General features: G+C 48.7%; 1 protein-coding gene across 1 annotated transcript in view; it reads left to right on the top strand.

Moving 5' to 3' along the window:
* The first annotated feature begins 1,778 nt into the window (after window positions 1–1,778).
* Window positions 1,779–22,303, top strand: part of LOC147081761 (uncharacterized) — a 73,597-nt gene continuing 53,072 nt past the window's right edge. The window contains exons 1-2 of the mRNA XM_085980705.1: window positions 1,779–1,982; window positions 2,151–2,662. Coding sequence (XP_085836831.1) covers window positions 1,880–1,982; window positions 2,151–2,662 — 615 coding nt within the window. The 5' untranslated portion in view covers window positions 1,779–1,879. The remainder of the gene's footprint in view (window positions 1,983–2,150; window positions 2,663–22,303) is intronic.

Below are 22,303 nucleotides of genomic sequence, written 5' to 3'. Positions count from 1 at the left end.
TATCTACTTTAAGTACAGCCAGCCTTTCTAGTACCTTGTCTTTATCAATTTTATCCCATCCAGTGTCTCCTCGACCTCCTCCTTCACTATGTCTATGGCAGCATCTTCTTCCTTGGTGAAGACAGATGCAAAGTACTGATTTAGTACCTCAGCCTTACCCTCTGCCTCCGTGCGTAGGTCTCCTTTTTGGTCCCTAATCGGCCCCACCCCTCCTCTTACTACCCGTTTACTATTTATATGCCTATAGAAGACTTTTGGATTACCTTTTATGTTAGCTGCCATTCTATTCTCATGCTCTCTCTTTGCCCCTCGTATTTTCTTTTTCACTTCTCCTCTGAACTTTCTATATTTAGCCTGATTCTCCGATGTATTCTCGACCTGACATCTGTCATACACGCTCTGTTTCTGCTTCATCTTACTCTCTATCTCTTTCGTCATCCAGGGAGCTCTGACTTTAGTTGCCCTACATTTCCCCTTAGTGGGAATGTACCTCGACTGTACCCGAATTATTTCCTCTTTAAAGGCAGCCCATTGCTCCTCTACAGTTTTTCCTGCCAATCTTTGATTCCAATTTACCCGGGCCAGATCCATTCTCATCCCACTGAAATTGGCCTTGCCCCACAGTGCAGTGGATGCGCTCTAGACTGCACTGTCCCCCCCGAGGTGTCGTCACCCTCACCGGGATTCAGCACTGAAAACTGGTTTGAGAGCGCCGCACTCCCGGGGGACTCCTGCACTGCCTTGCCTCCTCAAACCCTGCTGGGCGGCCACCCAGTTACAATTCCCACAAACTCTCTGTGGCTGCAGGGTGACCACCTCCTGGAACGTGCGCTCCAGGAAACTCTCAGCCTCCCGTCTGCCCGGCAGTGACTCCAGCCGCTCCCCAAGCTCAGAGACCCTGAGCTCGAGTTCCAGCCACAGGAGGTGCTTCCTGCACCCGCGGTTCACCAGGACACGTGAAGCGTCCCGGAGTTCCCGCGTGGCACAGGAATTGCAGCCATCGGTCCCATCGTTTGGCTTAAAATCTGTCTACTTAAGCTATAGATATATCTGATGTTAGGTTAGTGTCCCCTTACCCCTGTTTATTATTCAATCAGTGATTGCCCCTTTGCCAGGCCCGCTGCCTGCGGCCCCTCTCCCAGATTCCAGCCCCAGCTCTGTGCTGACTGAGCTGCTCTCACCTGGGGACAGCGCGTCACAATCGGCCCCAGCGCACCTGAGCTGGAGAGGAGGCCCCGCCCCCTTGCCGCGCCGCCATTGGTTGAAGGACCCGTCACCAGTTGGCTCCGCCCGCGCTCTTCCTATTGTTCAGCGCTCCCGTCAGTCACAGGCCCCGCAATCACGTGCTGCAGTTCACTCCACCCCCTTGCAAAACTCACTGATTGTGGCTCTTCACCAACACCAACTTTACAATGAAAGCCCCGTGCGGCAGCCTGGAGCTCAGGGGCCCAGCACGCAGGCGCGGAGGAGGATGATTGACAGGGGCCCAGGGTGTGTGCTGAGGATGCGCGGTGCGGGCCGGGCACCTGTGGAGCAGGAGAGGGCGGGGCCATGGGGCGCATGAGCGGTGTCAGCCACAACTCAGCACGGCGGCCGGAGCGCTTTCTGGAGCGCGGGGGCTTGTGGGGATTGCAGCCGCCATTACTGCTGATCCTTTCAACCAACCTGTGCAGCAGCTGGGGCCTGAAAATCAGCTTCACTGCCCCTGGGCTGGGAAAGGGGGACATGAGACAACATTCTCCCTCTTACCCCTTTCTACACTCCTTTTACAGTTTTAGAAGTGGAGCATTTACAGACAGGAAGCTCAGACCAAACATCACGTCAGGATCAGACATAGTCACTCCATTCATCAGGACCTGAATATCATCGGCCTTTGCACATGGAAGGAGAGAGCAGCAATCGCAGCGCGGACAAACCGCTCACGTGTTCCGTGTGTGGAAAGGGATTCAGCAGATCGCCTGACCTGGCAAGACACGTGAACTGTCACACCAGGAAACAAATGGGTAAAGGTGGGGACGGCAGGAAGGGATTCTGTTCCCCGTCTGCATTGAAAGTTCACCGGCGCAGTCACACCCGGGACAGTCCGATCACCTGCTCCGTGTGTGGGAAGAGATTCACTCAGACATCTCACTTGCTGACACACCAGCAAGTTCACACTGGGGAGAGACCCTTTACGTGTTCTGATTGTGGGAAGAGCTTTAAAAGCTCCGGGAATCTGATGAATCACCAGCGTGCTCACACTGGGGAGAGGCCGTTTCCCTGCTCCGTGTGTGGGAAGGGATTCACTCAGTCCAACCATCTGCTGAGACACCAGCAAGTTCACACTGGGGAGAGGCCATTCACCTGCTCCGTGTGTGGGAAGCGATTCACTCGGTCCTCCAACCTGTTCGCACACCAGCGAGATCACACTGGAGAGAGGCCTTTCACCTGCTCAGTGTGTGGGAAGGGATTCACTCGGTCTTCAGATCTGCTGACACACCAGCGAGTTCACACTGGGGAGAGGCCGTTCACCTGCTCCGTGTGTGGGAAGGGTTTCGCTCAGTCCTCCACCCTGCTGACACACCAGCGAGTTCACACTGGAGAGAGGCCCTTTAAATGTTCTGACTGTGGGAAGAGCTTTAAAAACTCCAATAATCTGCTGAGACACCAGCGGGTTCACGCTGTTCTGTAGCGCAGAGCCCTGCAGACAGTGAGGGCAACATGAACATGGAATGGATGAATGTTTTATAAATTCTTGTACTGCTGTTTAATCTTTAAGACTGTTGTGCTGATGATTCCCTTGATTTGACTGTTCATGGTGTTACATAGAATGTACAGCACAGAAACAGGCCATTCAGCCCAACTGGTCTATGCCGGGGTTTGTGCTCCACACGAGCCTCCTCCAACATATTCTCCTATTCCTTTCTCCCTCATGTGTTTATCTAGCTTCCCCTTAATTGCATCTGTGCTTTTAGCCTCAACTACTCCCTGTGGCAGCGAGTTCCACATTCTCACAACTCTGGGTAAAGAAGTTTCTCCTGAATTCCCTCCTGGATTTATTAGTGACTTTTATATTTATAGCCACATAAATATGATGAGATTCTGTTAAGCTGACCAGTATGTTGTTGTACTTTGTCTTTTTCTGATGAATGAAACATTACTGAGCCCCTGTACCCGTGTTATGGGATGAAGAGCTGGACAAGTAAAGACACAACGTCTGGGTGTGAATCTGATAATAACCTCACGGACCGTATAGGTGTGATAACCAGACAGGCTTGTGGTTATAGTCTGGTCACAGATGGACTAAATTCCCTGAATTAGCAGGAGTTCAGGAGGCGGTCAACAGACGGGTCCAAACAATCCCATTTCCTGAGCGGTAACCAAGCTTGTATATAAGAACAGGCCACTTAAGCCATTGTCAGTTGGAACAGACTCGAGAAGATCGCGCGTGAATCCACTGTACTTCTATTCTCCAGATTGTGGGAATTATCACCCGATCTGTGTTATGCAGCGCTCTTAATAAAGCCTGGAGAGACAATTTGTGTTTTTGTGAGCTTGATTATCTGGTATCCGAAACCCTGGGACTGCCGATCATTAGAGTCAACCTCAGTGTGTGGAAAGGGATTCCCTGGTGTATCCCACCCGCTGACACACCAGAGTGTCCACATTGTGTCTCAATTTCTCTGCTCCCCTCACTCACTCCAACCTACCTCCCTCTGAGCTTGCAGTATCCCGGTCTCTCTGATCCAACCCTAACATTGTTATTAATCCTGCTGACAAGGATGGTGCTGTTGTTGTTTGGTGAACCAATCTCTACTGTGCGGAGGCTGAACACCAACTCTCTGACACCTCCTCCTACCACCCCCTGGACCATGACCCCACTACCACATCAAGCCATTGTTTCCAGAACTGTCACTGACCTCGTCTCCTCTGGAGATCTTCCCTCCATGGCTGTCAACCTCATAGTCCCCCAACCCTGCACAGCCCACTTCTACCTCCTTCCCAAGATCCACAAACAGGGCTGCCCTGGTAGACCCATCATTTCAACCTGTTCTTGTCCCACGGAACTGATTTCTTCCTATCTCGACTCTATTTTTTCTCCCCTTGTCCAGTCTCTTCCCACCTACATTCACGACTCTTCCGACGCCCTTCGTCACTTTAACAGTTTCCAGTTTCCTGGCCCCAACCGTCTCCTTTTCACCATGGATGTCCAATCCCTCTACACCTCCATCCCCCACCAGGACGGCCTGAGGGCGCTCTGCTTCTTCCTTGAACAGAGGCCCCACCAGTCCACATCCACCACCACCCTCCTCCGCCTGGCTGAACCTGTTCTCACATTGAACAACTTCTCCTTTGACTCCACTCACTTCCTCCAAATTAAAGGTGTTGCTATGGGAACCGCATGAGCCCTAGCTGTGCCTGCCTTTTCGTGGGATATGTGGATCATTCTTTAAGAAATAAGAGTAGGCCATATGGCCCCGCCATTCAATAAGATCAGGGCTGATCATCGACCTCAACTCCACTTTCCCGCCCGATCTCCATATCCCTCGATTCCCCTAGAGTCCAACAATCTATCGATCTCAGCCTTGAATATACTCAAAGACTCAGCATTCACAGCCCTTTGGGGCAGAGAATTCCAGAGATTCACAACCCTCTGAGTGAAGAAATTCCTCCTCATCTCGGTCTTAAATGGCCGACCCCTTATCCTGAGACTGTGCCCCCTAGTTCTAGACACTCCAGCCAGGGGGAAACAACCTCTCAGCATCTACCCTGTCAATCCCCTTCAGAATCTTGTATGTTTCAATGAGATCACCTCTCATTCTTCTAAACTCCAGAAAGTATAGGCCCATTCTACACAATCTCTCATCATCGTACAGCCCTCTCATCCCAGGAATCAATCTAGTGAACCTTCGTTGCACCGCCTCCAAGGCAAGTATATCCTTCCTTAGATAAGGAGACCAAATCTGTGCACAGTACTCCAGGTGTGGTCTCACCAAGGCCCTGTACAATTGTAGCAAGACTTCCTTACTCTTATACTCCAACCCCCTTTGCAATAAAGGCCAACATGCCATTTGCCTTCCTTATTGCTTGCTGTACCTGCATGCTAGCTTTGTTCCAGTCCTACTCAGGTCCCCTCCCTCACCTCTGTTTCCTGTACATTGATGACTGTATTGGTACTGTTTCCTTCTCTCGCCCTGAACTAGAACATTTCATTCACTTTGCTTCCAATTTCCACCCTTCCCTCACCTTCACATGGTCCATCTCTGACTCTTCCCTTCCTCGACTTCTCTGTCTCCATTTCTGGGGATAGGCTATTGACCAACAACTACTATAAGCCCACTGCCTCCCACAGCTACCTGGACTACACTTCCTCCCACCCCACCTCCTGTAAGGACTCTATTCCATTCTCCCAGTTTCTCCGTCTCCGCCGCATCTGCTCTGACGATGCCACCTTCCATACTAGTGTTTCCGACATGTCTTCCTTTTTCCTCAACTGAGGATTCCCCTCTACTGTGGTTGGCATGGCCCTTGACCATGTCCGTTCCATTTCCCGTATTTCTGCTCTCACCCCTTCCCTCCCAGAACCACGATAGGGTTCCCCTTGTCCTCACCTTTCACCCCACCAGCCTCCACATTCAACGGATCATCCTCCACCATTTCCGCCACCTCCAGCGTGATCCCACCACCAAACACATCTTCCCCTCCCACCCCCTTTCAGTATTCCGAAGGGACCGCTCCCTCCACAACACCCTAGTCCACTCCTCTATCACCCCAACACCCCTTCCCCTTCACCCGGCACCTTCCCGTGCAAGCGCAGGAGATGCAACACCTGCCCTTTTACCTCCTCCCTTCCCACTGTCCAGGGCCCCAAACACCCCTTCCAGGTGAAATAGCGATTTACTTGTACTTCTTACAATCTAGTCCACTGTATTCGTTGCTCACGATGTGGTCTCCTCTACACTGGGGAGACCAAACGCAGATTGGGTGACTGCCTTGAGGAACACCTCCATTCAGTCCGTAAGGGTGACCCCGAGCTTCTGGTCGCCTGTCACTTTAATTCTCCGCTCCACTCCCACTCTGACCTCTCTGTCCTCGGCCTCTTACACTGTTCCAACAAAGCTCAATGTAAGCTCGAGGAACAGCACCTCATCTTTCGATTAGGCACTTTACAGCTTTCTGGACTCAACATCGAGTTCAACAATTTCAGACTATAACCTGTATTTCTTTATATATTTTAATATTTTTCTCTTGTTTTCTCACATGGTAGCTGTTAATGTTGCTGCCATCATCATTCACACCACATCTAGAGCCATCTTTTGTTTCTTAACTTGTCCCATTACCTCTCCTTTTGCCTCGCACCATCATCCCTTTTGTCAGTCAATCTCTCCTGCCTTCCATCCTATCACAGACCTTCCCTTTGTTCTTCCATCCTATCACAGACCTTCCCTTTGTTCTTCCATCCTATCACAGACCTTCCCTTTGTTCTTCCATCCTATCACAGACCTTCCCTTTGTTCTTCCATCCTATCACAGACCTTCCCTTTGTTCTTCCATCCTATCACAGACCTTCCCGTACCAAAAGAGGATCACAGACCTTCCCTTTGTTCTTCCATCCTATCACAGACCTTCCCTTTGTTCTTCCATCCTATCACAGACCTTCCCTTTGTTCTATCCTCCCCTCCTCCCTGCCTCTGCTTAAAAATCTCTCTTCTCTAACCTTTTCCAGTTCTGACGAAGGGTCCTCGACCCGAAACGTTGACTCTGTTTCTCTCTCCTCGATGCTGCCGGACCTGCTGAGTGTTTCCACCATTTTCTGTTGGTATTTCTATCTTGATACTATTCGACTGCCTGGGGCTGCACGTAGGCCTCTCTGTTCTTATCCACTAGTCATTGATCATCCCGTCACCAGGCTGACTCTGTGTTAACACCTCAGATGAGCCTCCACCTGTTCTCCCGGTTACAGAACCAGTTTGTCTCCCTCAGGAATGCCCAAGCCTCTGTTGTCTGGGCACCAACTCACTCGTGACCTCACATGTTGCAACAAGTCTGCTGCCTGAGCAGTTTGCAGTGTTATTAGGTCTGTGGGTCTCTTAGCAACCACCTCCCTTATCTAGGCAAAGGGCTCATCTCCTGACTTTGGGTGTTATCATTCCAAACTTCAGCATTCTCTGTCTTTTAGCTTCAATCTGTCTGTGTCCACCCAGTGACAACACTGAGCCCCTCCCTCCAACCACTGACATTCGCCCTCTCGCTGAGAAAGAAAGACTTGCATTTATATAGCGCCTTTCACAACCTCAGGAAGTCCCAGAGCGCTTTACAGCCAATGAAGAACTTCTGAAGTGTAGTCACTGTTGTAATGTAGGAAACGCAACAGCCAATTGGCGCACAGCAAGCTCCCACAAACAGCAATGTGACAATGACCAGATAATCTATTTCAGTGATGTTGATTGAGGGATAAATATTGGCCCCAGGACACCGGGGAGAACTCCCCTGCTCTTCTTCAATGTAGTGCCATGGGATCTTTTACATCCACCTCAAAGAGCAGACGGGGGCCTCGGTTTAACATCTCATCCGAAAGACGGCACCTCTGACAGTGCAGCACTCTCTCAGTACTGGAGTGTCAGCCTAGATTTTTATGCTCAAGTCTCTGGACTGGGACTTGAACCCACGACCTTCTGACTCAGAGGTGAGAGTGCTGCCCACTGAGCTAAAGTGCCTGGAGCTAAGCCAGCTGGGATACTTGACATAGGATTACATCGGATATACGGCACAGAAACAGGCCATTCGGCCCAACCAGTCCATGCCGGTGTTTATGCTCCACTCGAGCCTCCTCCCGTCTTTCCTCATCTAAATCTATCAGCATAACCCTCGATTCCCTTCTCCCTCATATGCTTGTCTAGCCTCCCCTTAAATGCATCGATACTATTCGCTTCAACCACTCCCTGTGGCAGCGAGTTCCACATTCTCACCACTCTCTGGGTAAAGAAGTTTCTTCTGAATTCCCTATTGGATTTCTTGGTGACTATCTTATATTGAGGCCTCTAGTTATGCTCTTCCCCACAAGTGGAAACATTCTCTCTGTATCCACTCTATCAACATTTTTCATAATTTTAAAGACCTCTATTAGGTCACCCCTCAGCCTTCTGTTTTCAAGAGAAAAGAGACCCAGCCTGTTCATCCTTTCCTGATATGTATACCCTCGCATTTCTGGTATCATCCTTGTAAATCTGCTCTGCACCCTCTCCAGTGCCTCTATATCCTTTTTATAATATGGCGACCAGAACTGTACGCAGTACTCTAAGTGTGGTCTAACCAAGGTTCGATACAGGTTTAGCATAACTTCACTACTTTTCAATTCTATCCCTCTAGAAATAAACCCTAGTGCTTGGTTTGCTTTTTTATGGCCTTGCTAACCTGTGTCGCAACTTTTAGTGATTTGTGTATTTGTACTCCGAGATCCCTTTGTTCCTCTACCCCACCTAGACTCGCACCCTCCCAGTGATAAGTGACCTCCCCATTCTTCCTACCAAAATGTAATACCTCACATTTATCTGTTCAGCCTTGGTCACTCTGCAAAAACTCTGAAATGTTTAATAATGAAATCAGAGAGTCAAAAAGCTCAGGTGAGGCAGTTTAAAAAGACAGTCCCTGACCAGAGATTGCTGGATGCTGACACTCGGTGCTCACGAGGATAGAATGTCCCATTCCCCAGGCACGGACATCCAGCACCTCGATCACAGCAACAATTCACAAAACAATGGCAATATAACTTGGAGCAGAGATGGTTAAGTGGAGCTGTGATCGAGGTGTTCAAAATTATGAGGGGTTTTGATCGAGCAAACAAGGAGAAGCTGTTATCACTGGCAGGAGGGTCAGTAACGAGAGGACACAGATTTCAGATCATTGGCAAAAGAATCGAGAGAGGAAATGAGGAGACTTTTTTTACACAGCGAATTGTGATGATCTGGAATGCACTGCCTGAATGGGAGGTGGAAGCAGATTCAATAGTAACTTTCAAAAGTGAATTGGATATATACTAAAAGCAGAAATTTGCAGGGCTGTGGGGAAAGAGCAGGGCAGTGGGACTAATTGCATCGCTCTTTCAGAGAGCCAGCACCAGCACGATGGGCCGAAAGGCATCCTACTGTGCTCTATGATTCTATAACATCAGCTTCTCTCTGCTCACTAGTACGGAGAGAACAGGGAATAATCTTTAAATCCAGCCTAGTTATTGGGGGCTCTTAACATTAACAAGCCCCAGTTGCCTGAATTAACACGGTTCAGTCCTGGATGTGATTAAAGGCATCGGAAACAGTGGAATCGACCCACCGCAGTCACACTGTGGACACTCTGGTGTGTCAGCGGGTGGGATACACCAGGGAATCCCTTTCCACACACTGAGGTTGACTCTAATGATCGGGAGTCCCAGGGTTTCAGATACCAGATAACCAAGCTCACAAGAACACAAGTTGTCTCTCCAGGCTTTATTAAGAGCGCTGCATAACACAGATCGGGTGATAATTCCCTCAATCTGGAGAATAGAAGTACAGTGGATTCGCGCGCGATCTTCTCAAGTCTGTTCCAACTGACAACGGCTTAAGTGGCCTGTTCTTATACACAAGCTTGGTTACCGCTCAGGAAATGGGATTGTTTGGACCCGTCTGTTGCCCGCCTCCTGAACTCCTGCTAATTCAGGGCATTTAGTCCATCTGTGACCAGACTATAACCACAAGCCTGTCTGGTTATCACACCTATACGGTCCGTGAGGTTATTATCAGATTCACACCCAGACATTGTGCCTTCACTTGTCTGGCACTTCATCCCATAACATGGGTACAGGGGCTCAGTAATGTTTCATTCATCAGAAAAAGACAAAGTACAACATACTGGTCAGCTTAACGGAACCTCATCATATTTATGGGGCCATAAATATAAAAGTCACTAATAAATCCAGGAGGGAATTCAGGAGAAACTTTTTTACCCAGAGAATGGTGAGAATGGGGAACTCGTTACCACAGGGAGTGGTAGAGGTGAACAGCACAGATGGATTTATGGGGAAGCCACACAAGGGAGAAAGGAATGGGAGGAGATGTTGATCGTGTTAATTGAAGTAGGGTGGGTGTGGGGCATAAACACCGGCATGGACCAGTTGGGCCGAGTGGCCTGTTTCTGTGCTGTACATTCTATGTAACACCACGAACAGTCAATCGAAGGGAGTCATCAGCACAACAGTCTTAAAGATTAAACAGCAGTACAAGAATTTATAAAACATTCATCCATTCCATGTTCATGTCACCCCAGCTGCCTTCAGGGCCCTGCACTACAGAACTGTGTGAACTCGCTGGTGTGTCAGCAGGTGGGATGACCGAGTGAATCCTTTGCCACAAACGGAGCAGGTGAACAGTCTCTTTCCTTCTCTCTCCAGCTGGTGTCTCTTCAGGGCCCTCGACCATTTAAATGTCTTCCCACAGTCAGAACATTTAAATGGTCTCTCATCAGTGTGAACTTGCTGGTGTGTCAGTAGGCTGGACGACTGAGTGAATCCCTTCCCACACACGGAGCAGGTGAATGGTCTCTCCCCAGTGTGAACTCGCTGGTGTCCGTTCAGATTCCCAGAGCTTTTAAAGCTCATCCCACAGACAGAACATGTAAATGGTCTCTGATCGGTGTGAACTCGCTGGTGTTCTTTCAGCTCCCCAGAGCTTTTAAAGCTCTTCCCACAGTCAGAACACTTAAATGGTCTCTCATCAGTGTGAACTTGCTGGTGTCTCACCAGGTTGGATGACTGAGTGAATCCCTTCCCGCACACAGAGCAGGTGAACAGTTTCTCCCCAGTGTGAACTCGCTGGTGTACCTTCAGATATCCGGACCTTTTAAACCTTTTCCCACAGTCAGAACATTTAAATGGTCTCTCATCAGTGTGAACTCGCTGGTGTATCAGTAGGCTGGATGACTGAGTGAATCCCTTCCCACACACGGAGCAGGTGAACGGTCTCTCCCCAGTGTGAACTTGCTGGTGTCTCAGTAGGTGGAATGATCGAGTGAATCCCTTCCCACACACGGAGCACGTGAATGGCCTCTTTCCTGCTCTCTCCAGCTGGTGTCCCTTCAGCTCCTGGGACATTTAAAAGCTTTTCCCACAGTCGGAATGTTTCCCTGGCCTCTCCCCAGTGTGAACGCGCTGGTGTGCCAGCAGATTTGAGGACCGAGTGAATCCCTTCCCACACACTGAGCAGGTGAACAGAATCTCTCCTGCTCTCTCCAGCTTGTGTTTCTTCAGATCCTGGGACCTTTTAAATCTCTTTCCACAGTCAGAACATCTAATCGGTCTCTCATCACTGTGAACAAACTGGTGTCTCAGGAGGGTGGCAGAATGAGAGAATTCACTTCAAAAACACGGAGCAGGTCAACGGTCTCACATCGGTGTGGACAAGCTGGTGTCTCAGCAGCACGGAGGGTGCAATTAATCCCTTCCCACACACAGAGTGGGTTAAAGGTCCCTCCCTAGTGTGAATTTGCTGGTGTATCATCGGAGCGGATGACTGAGTGAATCCCTTCTGGAACACGGGGCTGGTGAACGGGCTCTCCCCAGTGTGTAGCCACTGGTGTCTCTTTGGGTACTTGTAGATTTTGAAGCTCTTCCCACACTCAGAACATTTAAAATGTCTCTCATTAGTGTGAATTCTCTGGGGTGCCAGCAGATTGGAGGAGCGACTGAATCAGGTCCTGATGAATCGAGCGAGTCTGTCTGTTCTTGACGTGATGTTTGGTCTGAGCTTCCTGTCTGTAAATGCTCCACTTCTAAAACCCTGTAAAAGGAGTGTAGAGAGGGGTAAGAGGGAGAATGTTGCCTCATGTCCCCCTTGTCCCAGCCCAGGGGCAGTGAAGCTGATTTTCAGGCCCCAGCTGCTGCACAGGTTGGTTGAAAGGATCAACAGTAATGGCGGCTGCAATCCCCACAAGCCCCCGCGCTCCAGAAAGCGCTCCGGCCGCCGCACTGAGTTGTGGCTGACCCCGCGCATGCGCCCCATGGCCCCGCCCTCTCCTGCTCCACAGGCGCCCGGCCCGCACCGCGCATGCTCAGCACACACCCTGGGCCCCTGTCAATCATCCTCCCCCGCGCCTGCGCGCTGGGCCCGAGCTCCAGGCTGCCGCGCGGGGCTTTCTTTGTAAAGTCGGTGTTGGTTAAGAGCTGCAATCAGTGAGGGAAACATAGAAACATAGAAGATAGGAGCAGGAGCAGGCCATTCGGCCCCTCGAGCCTGCTCCGCCATTCAATGAGATCATGGCTGATCATCCAAACTCAGTACCCTGTCCCTGCCTTCTCCCCATATCACTTGATCCCTTTAGCCTTAAGAAATATATCTAACTCCTTCTTGAATATATTTAATGAATTGGCCTCCACTACCTTCTGTGGTAGTCAATTCCACAGGTTCACCACTCTCTGGGTGAAGAAATTCTTCCTCATCTCAGTCCTAAATGGCTTACCCCTTATCCTTAGACTGTGACCCCTGGTTCTGGACTCCCTGGCCATCGGGAACATCCTTCCTGCATCTAGTCTGTTTAGTCCTGTTAGAATTTTATAAGTTTCAATGAGATCCCCTCATTCTTCTAAACTCCCGCGAGTATAAGTCCAATCGACCGAATCTCTCCTCATACATCATTCCTGCCATCCCAGGTATCAGTCTGGCGAATCTTCGCTGCACTCCCTCCATGGCAAGAACATCCTTCTTCAGATAAGGCGACCAAAACTGCACACAATACTCAAGGTGTGGTCTCGCCAAGGCCCTGTACAACTGCAGCAAGACATCCTTGTTCCTGTACTCAAACCCTCTCACTACAAAGGCCAACATACCATTTGCCTTCTTAACCGCCTGCTGCACCTGCATGCTTACTTTCAGTGACTGGTGCACAAGGACACCCAGGTCTCATTGCACTTCCCCTTCTCCCAATCTATTGCCGTTCAGATAATAATTTGCCTTCCTGTTTTTGCCACCAAAGTGGATAACCTCACATTTATCCACATTATACTGCATCTGCCATGCTTCTGCCCATTCACCCAACATGTTCAAATCATCCTGGAGTTTCTCGGCATCCTCCTCACAGCACACACGCCCACCCAGCTTTGTGTCGTCTGCAAACTTGGAGATATTACATCTAGTTCTCTCATCTAGATCATTTATATATATTGTGATGAATAGCTGGGGTCCGAGGACCAATCCCTGTGGTACCCCACTAGTCACTGCCTACCACTCGGAAAAAGAGCCGTTTATTCCAACTCTTTGCTTCCTGTCTGCCAACCAGTTCTCTATCCAAGTCAGTACCTTGCCCCCAATCCCATGTGCCTTAACTTTACACGCTAATCTCTTATGCGGGACCTTATCAAAAGCCTTCTGAAAGTCCAAATACACCACATCCCCTGGTTCTCCCTTATCTATTTTACCAGTTACATCCTCAAAAAATTCCAGTAGATTAGTCAAGCATGATTTACCTTTTGTAAATCCATGTTGACTTTGTCCGATCCTGTCACTGTTTTCCAAGTGCTCTGCTATTACATCCTTTATAATGGACTCTAGCATTTTCCCCACTACCGATGTCAGGCTTACCGGTCTGTAATTCCCCGTTTTCTCTCTACCACCTTTTTTGAATAGTGGGGTAACATTAGCTACCCTCCAATCCATGGGAACTGTTCCAGAGTCTATCGAATTTTGGAAGATGACAAGCAATGCATCTACTATTTCTAGGGCACTTCCTTAAGTACCCTAGGATGTAGATTATCAGGCCCTGAGGATTTATCGGCCTTCATTCCCGTCAATTTCCCAAACACCATTTCCCTACAAATACTGATTTCTTTCAGTTCCTCCCTCTCATTAGCAGTAACATAGAAGATAGGAGCAGGAGTCGGTCATTCGGCCCCTCGAGCCTGCTCCGCCATTCAATGAGATCATGGCTGATCATCCAAACTCAGTACCCGGTCCCTGCCTTCTCCCCATATCACTTGATCCCTTTAGCCTTAAGAAATATATCTAACTCCTTCTTGATGCACTGTCCCCAGGTGAGAGCAGCTCAGTCAGCATAGAGCTGGGGCTGGAATCTGGGAGAGGGGCCGCAGGCAGCAGGCCTGGCAAAGGGACCGTCACTGATTGAATAATAAATGGGGTAAGGGCACACTAACCTAACAACAGATATATCTATAGCTTAAGTAGACAGATTTTAAGCCAAACGATGGGACCGAAGGCTGCAATTCCTGTGCCATGCGGGAACTCCGGGACGCTTCACATGTCCTGGTGAACCGCGTGTGCAGGAAGCGCCTCCAGTGGCTGGAACTCGAGCTCAGGGTCTCTGAGCTTGGGGAATGGCTGGAGTCACTGCCGGGCAGACAGGAGGCTGAGAGTTTCCTGGAGCGCACGTTCCAGGAGGTGGTCACCCCGCAGCCACATAGAGTTCGTGGGAATTGTTGGAATAAAATTTTGCTGGACAAGATTGCTGGACAAGATTTTGCTGGAAAAGACACAAACAACAAATTCGCTGACTGGGACTAATTGAATCACTGCACAGTGAGACATGCCACGCTTACGCATGGCTGGAACAAAGTTCATCTCGTGTCCTGACTGGGACTAATTGAATCACTGAGGACTAACAAGGTTCACTGGTATCCTATCATCGAACTAATCACTTGTATCCCATTATCGAACTAATCACATTCCGCCGGTGACGCGGACGGAACAAGACGGAACGAAGACCTGAAGAGGCAGAATTGGCAACACAAGTGTGTAAGCTCCTGACTGGAGGAAAATAACGATATGCGCTAATAAACGAATTGATTGGATGAATGTAAATGATCTAAAACCAACTTCTTGGAATTGTATATAAGCTCGGCACATACTACAATCGGGGAGAAGGTGCTCTCGCAGACCGCGTGGTTGCAGACGCTTCTCCCAGAGCTCTGTCATTTGATAAAGTTGTCTCTCTTACTCAAAGTCTAGCAACCTACAACAGGAATGGTAACTGGGTGGCCGCCCAGCAGGGTTTGAGGAGGCAAGGCAGTGCAGGAATCCCCCGGGAGTGCGGCGCTCTCAAACCGGTTTTCAGTGCTGAATCCCGGGGAAGGTGATGACACCTCGGGGGGAGAGTGCAGTCCAGAGCACATCCACTACACTGTGGGGCAAGGCCAATTTCAGTGGGGTGAGAATGGATCTGGCCCGGGTAAATTGGAATCAAAGATTGGCAGGAAAAACTGTAGAGGAACAATGGGCTGCCTTTAAAGAGGAAATAATTCAGGTACAGTCGAGGTACATTCCCACTAAGGGGAAATGTAGGGCAACTAAAGTCAGAGCTCCCTGGATGATGAACGAGATAGAGAGTAAGATGAAGCAGAAAAAGAGCGCGTATGACAGATGTCAGGTCGAGAATACATCTGAGAATCAGGCTAAATATAGAAAGTTCAGAGGAGAAGTGAAAAAGAAAATACGAGGGGCAAAGAGAGAGCATGAGAATAGAATGGCAGCTAACATAAAAGGTAATCCAAAAGTCTTCTATAGGCATATAAATAGTAAATGGGTAGTAAGAGGAGGGGTCGGGCCGATTAGGGACCAAAAAGGAGACCTACGCACGGAGGCAGAGGATAAGGCTGAGGTACTAAATCAGTACTTTGCATCTGTCTTCACCAAGGAAGAAGATGCTGCCATAGACATAGTGAAGGAGGAGGTAGAGGAGATACTGGATGGGATAAAATTGATAAAGACAAGGTACTAGAAAGGCTGGCTGTACTTAAAGTAAATAAGTCACCAGGACCGGATGGGAAGCATCCTAGTACGCTGAGGGAAGTGAAGGAAGAAATTGCGGAGGTACTGGCCATAACCTTCCAAATCCTCATTAGAAACTGGGGTGGTGCTAGAGGACTGGAGAATTGCAAATGTCACACCCTTGTTCAAAAAAGGGTGTAAGGACAAACCCAGCAACCACGGGCCAGTCAGTTTGACCTCGGGAGTGGGGAAGCTTTTAGAAACAAAAATCAGGGACAAAATTAACAGTGTGGATTAATTAAGGAATGCCAGCACGGATTTGTTAAAGGCAAATCGTGTTTAACCAACTTGATGGAGTTTTTTGATGAGGTAACAGAGAGGGTTGATGAGGGCAATGCGGTTGACGTGGTGTGCATGGATTTCCAAAAGGCATTCGACAAAGTGCCACATAATAGGCTTACCAGCAAAGTTGAAGCCCATGGAGTAAAAGGGACAGCGGCTGCATGGATAGGGAATTGGCTAAGTGACAGGAAACAGTGAGTAGTGGTGAACGGTTGTTTTTCAGACTGGAGGAAGGTACACAGTGGTGTTCCCCAGGGGTCGGTTCTAGGACCACTGCTTTTCTTGATCTATATTAAAGACTTGGATGTGGGTGTACAAGGCACAATTTCAAAATTTGCAGATGACACAGAACTTGGAAATATAGTGAACAGTGAGGAAGATAGTAATGGACTTCAAGTGGACATAGACAGGCTGGTGGAATGGGCGGACACGTGGCAGATTAAATTTAATGCAGAAAAGTGCAAAGTGATACATTTTGGTAGAAAGAATGAGGAGAGGAAATCTAAACTAAAGGGTACAATCCTAAAGTGGGTGCATGAACAGAGAGACCTGGGGGTATATGTGCACAAATCATTGAAGGTGGCAGGGCAGGTTGAGAAAGCAGTTAAAAAAGCTTACGGAAACCTGGGCTTCATGAATAGAGGTATAGAGTACAAAAGTGTTGAAATTATGATGAACCTTTATAAAGCACTAGTTTGGCCTCAACTGGAGTATTGTGTCCAATCCTGGGCACCGCACTTTAGGAAGGGTGTGAAGGCCTTAGAGAGGGTGCAGAAAAGATTTACGAGAATGATTCCAGGGATGAGGGACTTCAGTTACATTGATAGACTGAAGAAGCTGGGGTTGTTCTCCTTGGAGCAGAGAAGATTGAGAGGAGATTTGATAGAGGTGTTCAAAATCAAGAGGGGTCTGGACAGAGTAGATAGAGAGAAACTCTTCCAATTGGCAGAGGGGTCGAGAACCAGAGGACACAGATTTAAGGTGATTGACAAAAGAACCAAAGGCGACATGAGGAAAAACTTTTTGACGCAGCGAGTGGTTAGGATCTGGAATGCACTGCCTGAAAGGGTGGTGGAGGCAGATTCAATCACCGCTTTCAAAAGGGAATTGGATAAGTACCTGAAAGAGAAATATTGCAGGACTTCAGATTCCTGGGGCAGGAGGGACCAGTTCTGGGGCAGGAGGGACCTGTCCAAGGTGGACAGGTTGCACCTCAACAGAGCTGGGACCAATGTCCTCATGGGACGGTTAACTAGTGCTGTGGGGGAGGGTTTAAATTAATTAGACAGGGGGATGGGCACCAGGATGAAACATTAGAGAGGAGAAACAAGGTGAAGAGAGGACTGGGAGAGACAAGTAGCACTAGAGGGACAGAATTGCTGGTCATCTTCCAAAATTCGATAGACTCTGGAACACTTCCCATGGATTGGAGGGTAGCTAATGTTACCCCACTATTCAAAAAAGGTGGTAGAGAGAAAACGGGGAATTATAGACCGGTAAGCCTGACATCGGTAGTGGGGAAAATGCTAGAGTCCATTATAAAAGATGTAAAAAAAAGTGACTGGATCGGACAAAGTCAACATGGATTTACAAAAGGTAAATCGTGCTTGACTAATCTACTGGAATTTTTTGAGGATGTAACTGGTAGAATAGATAAGGGAGAACCAGTGGATGTGGTGTATTTGGACTTTCAGAAGGCTTTCGATAAGGTCCCGCATAAGAGATTAGCGTGTAAAGTTAAGGCACATGGGATTGGGGGCAAGGTACTGACTTGGATAAAGAACTGGTTGGCAGACAGGAAGCAAAGAGTTGGAATAAACGGCTCTTTTTCCGAGTGGCAGGCAGTGACTAGTGGGGTACCACAGGAATCGGTCCTAGGACCCCAGCTATTCACAATATATATAAATAATCTAGACGAGGCAACTAGATGTAATATCTCCAAGTTTGCAGACGGCACAAAGTTGGGTGGACATGTGTGCTCTGAGGAGGATGCCGAGAAGCTCCAGTATGATTTGGGCAGGTTGGGTGATTGGGCAGAAGCATGGCAGATGCAGGATAATGTGGACAAATGTGAGGTTATCCAGTTTGGTGGCAAAAACAGGAAGGCAGCTTATTATCTGAACGGCAATAGATTGGGAGAAGGGGAAGTGTCCTTGTGCACCAGTCGCTGAAGGTAAGCATGCAGGTGCAGCAGGCGGTTAAGAAGGCAAATGGTATGTTGGCCTTCATAGCGAGAGGTTTCGAGTACAAGAACAAGGATGTCTTGCTGCAGTTGTACAGGGCCTTGGTGAGACAACACCTTGAGCATTGAGTGCAGTTTTGGTCGCCTTATCTGAGGAAGGATGTTCTTGCCATGGAGGGAGTGCAGCGAATATTCACCAGATTGATACCTGGGATGGCAGGAATGACGTATGAGGAGAGATTGGGTCGATTGGACTTGTACTCACTGGAGTTTAGAAGAATGAGAGGGGATCTAATTGAAACTTATAAAATTCTAACAGGACTGGACAGACTGGATGCAGGAAGGATGTTCCCGATGGCCGGGGAGTCCAGAACCGCGGTCACAGTCTAAGGAAAAGGAGTAAGCCATTTAGGACAGAGATGAGGAGGAATTTCTTCACCCAGAGGGTCTTAAATCTGTGGAATTCTCTGCCCCAGAGAGCTGTGGAGGCTGGGTCATTAAATACATTTAAGGTGGAGATAGACAGATTTTTGGCAAGATAAGGGAGCGAAGTGTAGTGTATGTGACCTGTACCACCTTAAGAGGATACCTTAAGGTGATGGACTACTTTTTGATGGCTCCTGTACATTGTAGTACCGGTGGTGACCACACCGGTATATAAACCCTGTGGAGCAAAGTGTATTCCAGTTCAGCCCTGACCCTCAATTACTAAAGACCTGTTTAAGCATTTCTGTTGTCTGTGTCCAGTTATTCAGCATAACTACATTTGAAAGCACAGACTCAACAGTGGCGACGAGTCTGATCTTACCTAGCGGCAGTTGCATCAAAGGAAGCTTCGCCTCTGAAACGGGCGTCGAACAAGGACATCCACCCTCAACATCCTGCTGGGCACTGCATAGCACGGGAGGCAATCGGGAACCCGGGTTGGGTTCTGGCCACGAAGTCTAACATCACTGAACATCCCTTCGACGACAGCGGCGGGTAAGCCCGATCGAGCGGCACGGGGGGAAGTCAGCCGAGTTGTCAGTAAGAGAAGGGGAGGGAAACGACGAAAAGGGCGGAGAACACGACCGCAGCCGGTGTCAGGGGCCGGACTGCAATCGGGGCAGAGACGTGCAGCAGCCAGAAAAGCGTTTATGTCCACGAGGACCGCGGGAGCGGTGGGGAACAAGAGCAGCAGCGTCGGGGAAAATAAAGGACCGCTGGGAGGTGAGAACGGCAACAGCGCAGTAATCGCCATTTTTAGTCAGCGGGGGAAGAAGACAAGCGCGGGAAAAGCCGCCAAGTGCGGGAAGCCGCCATTTTGAAAAATAAAATAAAATAATAATCATAATCCGAAGGAATGGAAACTCAACAAGGCTGCCAAAAACAGGTAACATCACTGCTTTTGATAGCGATGTGGAAGATTGGGCCACTTATGTGGAACGCGTTGAAGTTTATTGTACAGCGAATGAGGTACCGGTGGATAAGAAAGCACTAACCCTATTAAACTCAATGGGTGCGAAGACGTACGGGTTATTAAGGAACCTTGTAACACCAGATAAACCGGTAGGAAAGAGTTTCGCGGATATTGTTACTATCCTGCAAGAGCATTTAAACCCCACGCCGCTGCTGATAGCGGAATGATTTAAATTCTACAAAAGAATTCAACTGAAAGAAGAAAGCAACGCTGAATTCTTAATTGAACTGTGCAAGTTATCAAAGTACTGTCAGTTCGGTACAGGACTAGCAGATGCACTGAGAGATAAGTTTGTGTGTGGGCTCCTAAGGGATGGAACCCAGAAGCGACTGCTAGAGGAAAAGGATCTTACGCTGGACAAAGCTTTCAGCATTGCAGCATCGCACGAGGCAGCAGCACGAGGCACTGCAGAAATGCAGCAAAGGCCATTGGAATTCAGCACCAATGAAATGGCATTGGGCGCAGTAAAGTGCTATCGTTGCGGAAGGACAACGCATGACCAGAACCAGTGCTGGTTCAAAGATAAAGAATGCAGGCAATGTGGCAAACTTGGTCACATAGCGAGAGTATGCCGGTCAGGAAAGAAGACCAGCAGCAAAAAGTCGCCGCAGGAGAAGTACAAAAAAGTACACAAGGTGACAGAGAACAGTTCGGATGAACAGAAGATGGATTCAGACTCCAGCAGTAAGGAACTGGGTTGTCTAAAAATACATAATGTGGGTAACTCAGCAGACCACCAAACTATCTGGGTCATGCTTCGGATAGCAGGAGTCCAAGTGAAGATGGAATTGGGACACTGGATCGGCATTGACGGTCATGAATAAGCAAGATTACAAAAGGTTATTCTCACACATTCCCCTGAGGGATACGGAGATTGTATTGAAAACATACACGGGGCAAATAGTATACCCCATCGGAAAGATAAAGGTAAAGGTGGTCTACAATGGTAAAGAAAGTCAGGAAATGGACTTGTATGTGTTACCTGATGGAGGTCCGCCACTACTGGGACGGGAATGGATCTGGAGAATAAATGTGGACTGGCATTCCATACAAGCACTAACTGTAGATTCCTGTAAAGAGGACGACGTCAAACCTAAACAACTGTCCAGAATATTGGACGATGCTAAGGAGGTGTTCCAACAGGGACTGGGAACACTGAAAGGAATTACGGCAAACATCAAGGTTGAAGAACATGCAAACCTGAAATTTTTCAAAGCTAGACCGGTACCTTATGCGATACGACCTGCTGTGGAAGCAGAGCTGGAAGGGCTAGAACGTTCAGGAGTACTGTCAAAGGTGGACTGGAGCGAATGGGCCACGCCCATTGTTCCCACCATGAAGCGTTCGTTGAGCAACAAGCCGGGAGAACCTGGGAAGGTTCGCATCTGTGACGATTTCAAGATCACTGTTAATCCGGTTCTTCACACGGTGCAATATCCGCTTCCGCGGATTGAAGATATCTTCGCTTCGCTGTCTGGCGGGAAACACTTCACCAAGATAGACCTGGCACAGGCATACCTACAGATGGAAGTTGATGAAGCGTCACGCCAGTATCTCACGATCAACACACATAAGGGCTTATATCGGTATAATAGACTGGTTTTTGGAGTGGCATCGGCTCCAGCGATTTGGCAAAGGGCCATGGAGCAGGTATTGCAGGGAATTCCAGGCACACAATGCTACCTGGACGACATTCTGATTACAGGAGATGATGATAAGGAGCACCTCGCGAATTTGGAGCAGGTGCTCACCAGATTGAAAGAATATGGACTCAGAGTTAATCGCCAGAAATGTGAGTTCTTTCAAAAGCGAATCTCATACTGCGGCCACGTCATTGACCAGGAGGGGCTCCATAAGTCACCTGACAAGATCGAAGCTGTTGTGAAAGCTCCCGCTCCGGAAAATGTATCCTAGTTGAGGTCGTTCCTTGGGTTGGTTAACTATTACCACAAGTTTCTTCCAAATTTATCCACGGTGTTACACCCGCTGAACATTCTTTTGCAAATGGGAGTACCATGGAAGTGGAGCGAGGATTGTAAGCGGGCTTTTCAAAAAAGCAAGGCACTGATCACCTCTAAGGAAGTGTTGGCTCACTTTAACCCAACGCTGCCTATTCGCTTAGCGTGTGATGCTTCTCCATATGGTATCAGGGCAGTGCTCTCACATAAGTTGCCAAATGGCTTGGAAAGGCCAGTCGCGTTCGCATCCAGATCATTGACCTCCGCAGAGCACAACTATGCTCAGATAGATAGGGAGGCTCTCAGCCTCGTGTGGGGAGTTAAGAAATTTAACCATTACCTGCAAGGCCAAAAGTTTACGCTGCTGACAGATCACCAGCCGTTGGTTTCCATTTTTAACCCTAAGAAGGGTGTTCCGGTTATGACGGCGCAGAGGCTTCAGAGATGGTCCCTTTTCCTAGGGGCACATCAATATGATATCGAATTCAAAGGTACAAAGCAACATGGTAATGCTGATGGGCTGTCACGCCTGCCACTACCTACAGCGGAAGAGGCACTGGCAGTTGACCCTGTCGAGATATTTCACTCGACCATCATCGAATGCTTACCAGTCACCAATGCGAGTATTGAGAGAGAGA

This window comes from Somniosus microcephalus, unplaced genomic scaffold, assembly GCF_052327205.1.
Source record: "Somniosus microcephalus isolate GS21.2 unplaced genomic scaffold, FLI_Smic_1.0 scaffold438, whole genome shotgun sequence".
NCBI classification, from domain to species: Eukaryota; Metazoa; Chordata; class Chondrichthyes; order Squaliformes; family Somniosidae; genus Somniosus; species Somniosus microcephalus.
The sequence above is the reverse complement of the archived record's forward strand: the minus strand, read 5'-3'. Positions and strand labels throughout refer to the sequence as shown.